The sequence below is a fragment of the Mytilus edulis genome, chromosome 5, assembly GCF_963676685.1.
Source record: "Mytilus edulis chromosome 5, xbMytEdul2.2, whole genome shotgun sequence".
In the NCBI taxonomy this organism is placed as follows: domain Eukaryota; kingdom Metazoa; phylum Mollusca; class Bivalvia; order Mytilida; family Mytilidae; genus Mytilus; species Mytilus edulis.
This window is the reverse complement of record NC_092348.1, coordinates 96,659,254-96,671,093: the sequence shown is the minus strand read 5'-3', so window position 1 is coordinate 96,671,093 and position 11,840 is coordinate 96,659,254. Positions and strand designations below refer to the sequence as shown.

The 11,840-nt window shown below is 33.2% G+C and overlaps 1 protein-coding gene across 1 annotated transcript; it reads right to left on the bottom strand.

Moving 5' to 3' along the window:
* Positions 1-4,765: 4,765 nt before the first annotated feature.
* On the bottom strand, positions 4,766-10,534 carry LOC139522569 (uncharacterized). The gene is made up of 4 exons (XM_071316037.1): positions 10,230-10,534; positions 7,589-7,649; positions 5,982-6,195; positions 4,766-5,532 (listed from the first exon to the last, which is right to left on the bottom strand). The coding sequence occupies exons 1-4, from the start codon at positions 10,334-10,336 to the stop codon at positions 5,492-5,494; spliced, it is 423 nt and encodes a 140-aa protein (XP_071172138.1). The 5' UTR covers positions 10,337-10,534; the 3' UTR covers positions 4,766-5,491.
* Positions 10,535-11,840: the final 1,306 nt, after the last annotated feature.

The following is an 11,840-nucleotide window of genomic DNA, read 5'->3' as shown; positions in this document are numbered from 1 at the left end:
AATATTCTCCAGAGAATCAACCTCAAAACACTGAATACTAGTAGTTACCATCACAGAAACATACACGGTCAGATTCTCCAGAGAATCAGCCACACAACACTGAATACTAGTAGTTACCATCACAGAAACAAACACGGCCAGATTCTCCAGAGAATCAACTGCAAAACACTAAATACTAGTAGTTACCATCACAGAAACATACACGGTCATATTCTCCAGAGAATCAACCTCAAAACACTGAATACTAGTAGTTTCCATCACAGAAACATACACGGTCAGATTCTCAAGAGAATCAACTTCAAAACACTAAATACTAGTAGTTACTATCACAGAAACATACACGGTCATATTCTCCAGAGAATCAACCTTAAAACACTTAATACTAGTAGTTACCATCACAGAAACATATACGGTCATATTCTCCAGAGAATCAACCTCAAAACACTGAATACTAGTAGTTACCATCACAGAAACATACACGGTCAGATTCTTCAGAGAATCAACCTCAAGACACTCAATACTAGTAGTTGCCATCACAGAAACATACACGGTCATATTCTCCATAGAATCAACCTCAAAACACTGAATACTAGTAGTTTCCATTACAGAAACATACACGGTCATATTCTCCAGAGAATCAACCACAAAACACTGAATACTAGTAGTTACCATCACAGAAACATACACGGTCAGATTCTCCAGAGAATCAGCCACAAAACACTGAATACTAGTAGTTACCATCACAGAACATACACGGTCGGGTTCTCCAGAGAATCGGTCACAAAACATAGAACAGTTATCATCAGCTCAGACTTACACAGGAGTACACACGTCCATAACATCTGACTAAAAGCAAAATCACATATACAACTATTGGGTTCATGAGGCCGAAAACTGTCAGGAGAAACAACTATATTAGGAATACAGACAAGTCATTAAAACAGCATAATAAAATGCAAATGCAATATGTGCAAGCATATCAACAAAATAACAAGAAAACAAGCGAACTAATATCCCAAACAAGAGATAAGGTCTGTCATAAATATATACTGCAGTACATAATCAATGTAACGATGTCAGCAATAAGCAGAAGAGGGAATGTCAACTAGTATATGTATATGATGTACAAAACCACGAATGCACTTGGTAGTAAAGATGCGCCTTTTAAGTTTATTCAAACAAACAAACATCAATTTCCCTTATGTGTGACAAGTAAACGGAAAATGTCTCCCTTCCCTAAATTCTTGAATTGAGTGTTAAACCACAGACAAGACTCATACCAGAGGTGTATATTCGTAATTATCATTATAAACTTCATGTGCAACACAAAGTGTCAAAATAATCAGACATGTGATTGTGTCAGCTGAACAGGAGTGAGAAGTACCTGCTATCACCCGCTGAACGACCTCGAAATGAATTTGCGTGAGTGAAAGATGACATAGAAGAAGAAAAGTAAATATTACACAAAATCTAATTTTACATTTTGGGAAAGACTGATCTTCTCAACATACGAAGGAAGAAAATACACGAGCATACAGATTATAACCAATTTAAAGCCTCGTCGAAGGATAACATAAGTTTGGAAAGTTGACATGCAAGAGAGAAGGGTTTGAAAAGTTGTGGAGAATAGTGTGTATCCTCTAAATAACAGCACAACAATGTTAAATTTACAGACATATTAATCAAATGAATATAAGAGATAAATCATCTATGATAACTAATGCAGACAAGAAGTACATTAAAACTCTCCATTGTGACCGATCTGGAATCAGATTTCCCAACCAGTCTGTAACACATATTTAATGTAGAATCCCTATATAGATTGACATCCATAAAACTTGCAAATCACGAGACTCAAAATCCATAAAACTTGTAAATCAGATACTCCGACAGCCATAAAACTTGACAGGCAACACCGTTTAACCATTGTTGTGACGTCAGCTTATTCATTTGCTGTGGATTCTGTTTCATTACATCTAAGATCCGTAGGACAGAGTGTGATCTTACACTGTTTCAATAAGTCCGAATAGGATAACTATTTTACATCCCAGCATTGCATACACTGGCAAATTATCTAACTGAAAATATCTGACAAACTGTTCATTTTCTGAGTATGGTAGTAAACCGTATTTTGTAGAATATTGTCTCTTGACAAACATGATAAACTTTAAAGACATTCTCTTGAATTGGGCGTTATTTTCAGCAGAATTAATGCGTGTATATGTTGATATTAAACACGCAAATTTAATCTAAGACGGATTTGACTATTCTATTTAGGTCTTCAGTATTTGCTCTTAAATATTTTGTCTGTTCCCATTTCAATGTATTTGTTCTAAAGTATCCTGTACCGGTCAGCGTTAATGCTGAAGAGAAACAAAGTGTAAATATACAATCCGTACTTCCTCTAGCATTGAACTTTATTAATTGTCAGCAAAATCAATACCCGCATAATTGGATTCAAACTGTGTCGGTCCCAAGGGTTCTACACCTAAGTAGGCATTGCTTCGGTACACATCCATTAGTTATTTGGTCAATATGATTATACAGACAGTTTTCTATGTTCAATAAAGACTTTCGTGTTGTTTAATGGTACTATATTTTAGCTTTCGAAACTTTTGGTCTAGAGCGTACCTGATTAAGGTTTTTCCACCCCTGGTACCTTTGATAACTCTTTACACCGCTGGCGCGATGTCACCGCTGGTGGATGTTTCTTCCCCGAGGATATCACCAGCCTAGTGGTCATCACTTCGGTGTTGACATGAATATCAATAATGAGGTCATTTTTATAATTAAGATTATCTTATCCCAGGAATAGATTACCTTAGACGTATTTTGCAATTTTTGGGGAATTTGGGGTCATCAATGCACTTCAACTTTGTACTTGTTTGGATTTATAACTATTTTGATCTGAGCGTTACTGATGATTCTTTTGTAAAGGAAACGCGCGTCTGGCGTATTACATTATAATCCAGATATAAACAAAATGACCATTGCTAATGGAACTTTTGTACCGATCTTTAGCAAAATTTGGCAACTGAAAGACAGTTTTGTGAAACAACCTTTTTTATTGATTTGAAAAGAAATGATATTTCGATTATTGTTGATTTCTATATTTCATCGATTCGATTTACCTATTGCACCACTTAAATTTCTTTTGCATTAACAATTGGCTAGAGAATGGAAAAGCAGAAATTGCATAGAACTTTACCTTTGTCTACGTACAAAATACTTTGATTCAAATGATGCAATGTCATCGACAACGTACTAGTTTGTTACAGTGTTCCAACTGTCTATATATTAAGTAGACAAATTCATGTATTTGGTTTTGATGTTATATTTGTTATTCTCATAGGATTTTGTCTAATGCTTAGTCCGTTTCTGTGTGTGTTACATTTTAATGGTGTGTCGTTGTTCTCCTCTAATATTTAATGCGTTTCTATGGAACGCCATGACTGTCTTCTGATGTTGATTGTTTAATATGTTCGGTTCTTTATGCATTATGTTCAGTAGTATGTCTATTATGTTCAGTAGATATCCTATTATGTTCAGTAGTTATTACATTATGTTTAGTAATTTTTACATTATATTCTGTGCTTTGGTTATTATATTCAGTAGTTTCATTATTATATGCAGTGGTATTTAAATTATGTTCGGTACTTCTGACGTTATATTCAGTACATTTTTCATTATGTTCAGTACTTTCGACATTTTGTTAAGTAGATTGAATATTATTTGCAGTATGGCGTTCCATACGTTTCCCTCAGTTTTAGTTTGTTACCCCGATTTTGTTTTTTGTCCATGGACTTATGAGTTTTGAACAGCGGTATACTACTGTTGCCTTTATTTAAGTTATAACTGAAATATTTAAAATGTTTTTGGGATTGATTGTCTTCAAACGCATCAAATAATAGTCAAAGTGGTGTTAACTTCCATAATTACAGACCGTGATGGCATTGAATTACTGTGATTTTCAAGTGAAATGAAACTCGATAATTTAACTCATCCGACTAAAAAAAAAACCCTGTAGGTGTTGTCAAGACGCGTACGTTGTCGATGACATTGCATCATTTGAATCAAAGTATTTTGTACGTAGATAAAGGTAAAGTTCAATGCAATTTCTGCTTTTTCCATTCTCTAGCCAATTGTTAATGCAATAAAAGGATAACTAATCAAACAATTCAAATATTGAAAAATATTCAACTGGGACCAAACAACAATGATAACCCTAACCCTAATTGGTAGCTGGATCACACGTTGACAATTTTTCTATATTTGAAATCCTCGATTAGATATGAATAAAGTGACTTTAAACAACCAAATATCCAATCTAAGAAATCGAGACCAGCACTGGCAAAACATGTGTACCGTCGTCACCTCTTTGTGTTGTTGATTAGACAAAATAGACTGATATACCACCTTCCTCATAAAAATAAGAGTTTTAATATTGGCAGATGGCACTGACGTGCCACCTCTACGTAGAAAATAAGATTATTTTGACGGATGGCAAATATTTATATTACTGCAAGCATTCGTATAAGATTGTGTTTGTATTAGAAAGAATATTATGAATAATTTGAGGAAAGCTGAAATACCCAAAACTAGTTTGTTACAGTGTTCCTAGAGTCTATATATTAAGTAGACGTTATTGGTCCGTCATCAAATATCTTCTACGTAGAGAGCTGGCACATAATTGCCCTGTCTATGTAATCTGGTTCTACAAACATGGGCGAGAAGCAACTGGACAGATGGCGAATATGTACACATATTTTCAAAAAACTTTTATTTAACAAAATAGATATTAAAACTGATATCTATTATAAATTATCTATAAAGTTACAATTTATCCACATCATACTTTAAAAACGCTAGATGTGCCACATAGTAGAAATATCATTTCATAAACTGATAGTAGTGGTTGAGGGAATATTTATATATATATAACAATGTTATGGAATCTGGTTACTATAGTTATCACTCGACTGGTCCTTGTATGACTCCATCTAGCGCTTTTGGAATGGTCAAATATTCTATCACTTCAAAATAATCAATTAAATCTTACAAAGAACAATCATACATGCACATTTAACATACAATTTGATTCAGAACTTTATAGTACATTTCATTTCAAATTAATGTCCCCCTTAAATGATATCACCTTATCCTTTATTATGAATTTATGAAACTATGTCTTTGTATGAACTTAGAAGTCTTTGATGAGCTCTTAACTCAAGTATATGTTATCATATATAGGTATTCTAAAACACTTTGTTTCTTCTCAAATACAATTTTGCTATTTTAACAATATAAAAATACTCTGGAAAATAATGTCTCTCTGTAGATTTCTCCACTTGACAATAAAACAACATCACTTTCTCTCTCTATCTCTCTCTCGCTCTCTAGAATGTTCCTCTAGACAATGAAACCAGTTACTATGGTTCTCACTTAATAAAAAAACCAATGTAGAGTTGTTCCACCAATTCGCTCTGCTGTTCTAAGTTTGTTGTCGAACACTCGCCATAGCCATAACTGTTTCTGAAGAAAACAATCAAGACTTTTCAACAAAAGGTTATTTCATCTGAAAGTGCAATGTAGAATTTGGCGCGGTTTTGAATGGTGGTTTTCATCAGGTGTCGGATTTATTAAGTTTATAATGCAATTGTATTTAAATGATCGTATATTGCCTTTAAAGAATAAAAATAGAGAACGAAATGGTGTATTATGTTAAGATTTATTTCTATTTTAAAATATTCGAAAATAATTTTATGATTAACTATAGGCACTTTTGTTAGTAGACTGCGAATGCTAAACAAAATCTACTAGGACATAATCCATAAATATCAATCGTATATTTGGGTTGCTGTCTTACAACTTGTCTTATTTGTCCTTTTTTTTACACACTTGATTCTTCATTGTTTATTCGCTACTAATTTTTTTTTATCTATAATTATAAATTCAAACGACATATAGCATAACTTACTTACCTTCAAAGCTTAGACCATTGTCGCCGTTTATATCCCCACGTTCAATCATACTCTCTCCTACAAAATCAGCCAGTTCTTGCGGGAACTGTAATGCCTTCTTGTAGAATCGAGAAATCTCTGATGCTTCCAGTCTTTCGTTATGGTTACTATCCCCTATACTGAATAAGGTCCAAGCTAAATCGTAGTCACTTACCGGGTCTTTACATAGAATTGACTAAAAATATAGAATTAAAACATAAACAGTGTCAAGGAAAATTACCCGATCTATTTAAAATGTGATTTTATTTGGACGTACTTATAAAATAACGCAGAGAAAAGCTCATGAAAGATACCAGGTTTATAATTTAGTTGCACAGACTGGGGCTCGAATGAAAAAGAAGTTAGAAGGCTAAACCAAACTGTGATACGAATGTGAGGATCATTGAAAACCAAGCAAGTCTGTATAAATCAATCATAAACCCATCTTCTTATGTTCCGTATCCGGAGAACTCCTCCAGTTTGTGAGTGGGGCTGGTGATGATCAGGGAGAACTCCAGTTTGTGGGTGGGGCTGGTGATGATCAGGGAGAACTCCTCCAGTTTGTGGGTGGGGCTGGTGATGATCAGGGAGAACTCCTCCAGTTTGTGGGTGGGGCTGGTGATGATCAGGGAGAACTCCTCCAGTTTGTGGGTGGGGCTGGTGATGATCAGGGAGAACTCCTCCAGTTTGTGGGTGGGGCTGGTGATGATCAGGGAGAACTCCTCCAGTTTGTGGGTGGGGCTGGTGATGATCAGGGAGAACTCCTCCAGTTTGTGGGTGGGGCTGGTGATGATCAGGGAGAACTCCTCCAGTTTGTGGGTGGGGCTGGTGATGATCAGGGAGAACTCCTCCAGTTTGTGGGTGGGGCTGGTGATGATCAGGGAGAACTCCTCCAGTTTGTGGGTGGGGCTGGTGATGATCAGGGAGAACTCCTCCAGTTTGTGGGTGGGGCTGGTGATGATCAGGGAGAACTCCTCCAGTTTGTGGGTGGGGCTGGTGATGATCAGGCTTTAGTTTTTCTTGTTATGTTTTGTGTAGTATTGTTTGATTGTTGTTCTTTTTCTTTTTTTATACATTCTGATTCATACTAGGAGTCTGGTTGTGTTTTTTTTTGTCTTACGCAAAAAAAAAAAAAAGAAGAAGAAATATTTGCCTTTTCTTGAGTTGATTGGTTTTAAATGTATTCATAAAACAGGTTCTAGATCTTTATGATAGCAACTAAGCAAGAATAATTGAAACCTGAAACTTAATTACAGCCGATTTCAATGAGTGTGTTGACAAAGGTAATGTCTTTGTTAAGGCTGCTTGCAAGCTGAACCGTGGAGTTATTGCAAGTTATGTTAGGTAAACTACCCTCCTTTAAGAGTAGACTAGTCTGACAGATAACCATTCTATCTGTCTATAGGACTAGGCTTCTTCGAAAGGAGGGTAGCACACCTTACCTAACAATGACTTCACGGTTAAGCTAGCAAGCAAGCTAACCAAAGATATTAGATACACACTCGTTTAAATCGGTTGTAATGTATTTGTAAACCTTTTCTATTTAACGCCTTTTCTACCTCTTTTATCAGAAATATGAATAGACTTACCTGAAAGTATATACACAGAGCTATAACTAGTAAGCAGGTCTTCATTTCAAAGATTAATGATCTGAAAAGAAATGAATAATATTAATTTCAAAAGAACAGCCGGACATGCCATAAAAGTTAACTCTTACTAAGAGAAAACCTGTCTTGCCTTGTCCAACTTTAGTTATACCTAAGGTGTTGTAATCTCAAGCAACGTTGTCACAGCCCCCTCTTATAAAGTCAGTCACATGTGGTCCCGAGAGTGTCCTTTATACACATCTTTTAACTGTATTCATATAATGGGTTTTTTTTCGCAGATAATATGGCATATTTTTTTTAACTTGTTTTTGTTTTAAATGATCCCAAATGTTACACTTTATATTTGTTCATAACTACGGATAATAGTTTTTAATGACTGCTACATTAACTAGCCCGGAGACTATGAAGAAAAAGGAGGAGCAACGATCCTATCTATGTGTTGATAGCCTAAAGAATTTAGAGAGAAACCAAAAGCAACACATCAACTGTATTACCAGGGTTATTTCGATTAGGAAATGTGAACTAAAACTGTTGATTTTATGATGGCGCTTTCTTATTAAACATGCATGCCTGATTTTACAATCACGTATATCCCACACGATTTAAATTGATTGAATAGTTGTACAATATTGAAACAAGTTTAATTGAAAGCTTATACATAATTAATCAACATCTAACACCCTGGGTCCTAACATTTAAGCAGAGAATGTAAAAATAATGATCCTACATCGATGTGATTGTACACAGATGTATAATATGTCTGAATTAATATTTGTAAAAGGCATAAGGTGTTCATACTTGGGTAGAATACATATTTTCATTTATCGATATATTGTCGATCTAGTCATTATGAACTCGGTGAAATGTGAAGGATCTTTAAAAAATATATATTTCTGTAAATAGTTTCAGAGGCCACCTTGAATCTCATATCTACCAATGAGACTATGACACAAGGACTACAAAAACGGACAAACTTACACATAACCATGAAATAAAATTAAACGAAGAAAAACCGAAAGACGGATATCGCGTTATCACTATAATTCTTACCTCATGAGCACAGGCACTTGTCTCAGAACTTTTTTCCCTATATATCTTAATATAGTGTTATAGTAAGGTATTTTTATTAAAAAAAAATCTGAGACAAGTGCCTGTGCTTATGTGATAGATTTGACTGTCGACACAAACACCCACCGAAAAATAAATTAAAAAACTCCACAAAGATAAAAATCCATGGAGTGAAAAAGATTGCGATTCTTATTTCTACTTGTTTTACTGACTATCATGGGTGATTAAAGGTAAAAACCAAAAAAAAAAAAAAATTACCAAAGCAAACGATTGATGGATTCGAATATCCGAAAAACCGTTAAACAAATAAGTATAAGTAAATCAGGAAATTAAAACAAACTTTTATAATTTTAGTCAATTTAATTTTGTTGTTGGTTAAATCATGTAATTAGAATGAGTTGGAAGATACTAAATGGGACACTCAAACTTTTCATCAGATGACAAGCGACAACGCTATTGAGAAAAAAAAACACACACAAAAAACGACCAAAAAGAACACTTATTGTTGAACGCAACTTTAGTTTATCGTAAGTGTGGAAAACATATGTAACAGTTACATTATCAAAATATTGAAATTGTAACAGGAATTAGATGTTCCGAAGGCATATAGACTCGAGTATCACTATCACCCGTCAAGATTGGAGTTTGATCAAATATTGAAAAGCATGTTTCTTTTTGCAGCTTTTAAAAGAAAAATCGCACCAATTTTAGAACATTAATTGAAAAAGAGTGGTACACTAGTGACACTCACTCAGACTGTACGTCCTTTTATTACCATGTGACAATGCCACGAACAACTGAACGTCAGTATTCATTATAATTTATGTAGACTTATGTAATATCTGATGATATAATAGAATAAATAAAACACGAACATTTTAAAAAATCAGAATGACATAGATTCCTTAAGATGAGATTTAGGTTGGAATCAATTTGTAAATTGTTTTCTAGTCTTAGCTTTAAATAAAATTGTTTCAAAATGGTGACTTATTTTAAAAAGTCATTACGTACAAAGTGCAAATGAACAACGAACATTCATCTAGTTTTAAATACAAAAATTCAATGTTAGATCTTTCTTTTTTGGTTTAATTATATTGTTTAAATAATTCATCCTTTCTTCCTTTTTTGGGGAGGAATTAAAGTAAAAACGTATTGCCAAGATTTTTGATGGACGAAAAAATGTCCGTCATAAGCATATTTTTTTTCATTTTTAATTTACTGGAAAATATATATAGAAATTAACAAAAAATCATAAAATTATAAAAAAAAAAAAAAAAAAATATATATGAATTAGATAAAGTAAATAAAAGTTTTAGAATAAAAATAAAAATGAGTTAATGGGTAAAATTTGGAAAAAAAAATATTTGGAAAATTGATTTCTTATAACAATGAAATAAACAAACAGATAAACAATACCTTCTGTTAATCACTTACTGGAAAGAAATATTAATCCAACTGCTAATCTCTAAACTAAATTTTTGACTAACAGAATGAAAAGTTGGATTATATATATAGATAATTGTGGGATAGTTCAGATCTTATCAAATACAATAACCTGTCTAAATCTATCATGAAGTAAGTCTTGAGGGAGGCTGCGTTCTGATTCATACCACAGTTAATACCTGTCCCAAATGAGTCTTTATACAAATACACCTCGTACATTTCAATTCATTTATCATGTCATATTCATCACATGTTCATCGTCTCGTACAATTGATCTTGGCGGCAGAAATCGTCACAAAAGTGCTTTGAATGGTCTAGTTCTAACCTACCATCTTGTGGAAACATGTGGATTCAAAAATAAAATTGAGCGGAGATTAACGTACTGTCCCAACTGATGATCATATTTCCTACGAATAAAACAAAAGTAATTTTACAGCGATAAACGGAGTCGCAGACATGTTAGATTTAATGATCAATCTGGAAATATCAGCCATAGAAAACAGAAATACATGAAGATATCAAACATTTTAAAATTTAAATTTGATTAAATTATTATAAATGTAAATAGACTTGTTACCAAGGAAGTCAGGTCAAAAAATAAGACTGATACTATCCAGAACTAAATGACGACATATAGGAATTAAACAAAGGCCGTTAAGCAGTGTTTGCACCATAGACAACAACTATGTCAGCAATTCAATACTGAAAAAAGTGTGTAAATTATTGGCCTTATATGGCGATTTTGAGCATTTGTCTTATTATATGTTTCTGCTATATAGAAAGCGGAAATTATAATTATCAAACATTATCAGTAGTACAAGATCTACGATTATGTCAAATTGCTAAATACATCAAATGACTTTTTATTGGAGTTTTTTACCTTTTGTTTGTTGCAATTTTAAAAAGATTTCCTCTCTTTCGTTAGTAACATTTCAATTTTTTGAGAACTTTGAAAATGTATATCTTGATATCGCAATACTATATATACTGGTTTTATCATAGTGTCAGAATGTCAAATATTTTTGTTGCATTCATATGAGCATCTGTTAATAATATAATTTTCACGATTCCAGTGGAGGTGTATATTTGTTTGGTTTTGAGCAATGTATAGGTTTTGGCGTAACCATATCAAAAAGTAAAATCACAAAAATACTGAACTTAAAGGAAGATCAATTGGGAAAGTCCATAATCACATGGCAAAATCAAATAACAAAACGCATCAAAAACGAATGGACAAAAACTGTCATATTCCTGACTTGGTACAAAAGAGGGAAAGTTCTCACAATATGTACCAAAGAATCATCGATTTATTGATGTTCTTCATCTTAAAGCTTGTTTGTTTCTGCGAAAACGGCGTTTCTGTCATATAAAATCTTTGTAAACAGACATGTTGATGGTTTATTGAGAATAAAGATATATGTTAGACAGATTTATTAACCTGCTGAAGGACGAAAGAACTCACAGCTACTTTTCCATAACTTATGAACGGAATATAGAAAATAAAAAATAAATTTTAATATTATTCTTTATGAATTTCTGCCTGTTGTACATTATTTCTGTAATTCCTCTTACTTATCTATCAATCGTATTTTCAAGACGTCATGTTATAAATCCTTATTTTGTTTATATTATTAGTTACATCTTTTACAATTTGCAAAACGAAATAATAAAAACGTTTTTTTAAAGACCATGCAAGAATAATTCAAATAATGTTATGCTTCAT

Bases quoted from the DNA above. Each gene is read 5' to 3' on its own strand.
- LOC139522569 (XM_071316037.1), bottom strand. From the start codon at position 10,336: ATGTACGAGGTGTATTTGTATAAAGACTCATTTGGGACAGGTATTAAC. The intron at 7,650-10,229 runs GTTATTGTATTT...ATTTCTTTTCAG, and splicing joins TTCATGATAGATTTAGACAG to ATCATTAATCTTTGAAATGA. The intron at 5,533-5,981 runs GTAAGTAAGTTA...TGTTTTCTTCAG, and splicing joins CAATGGTCTAAGCTTTGAAG to AAACAGTTATGGCTATGGCG.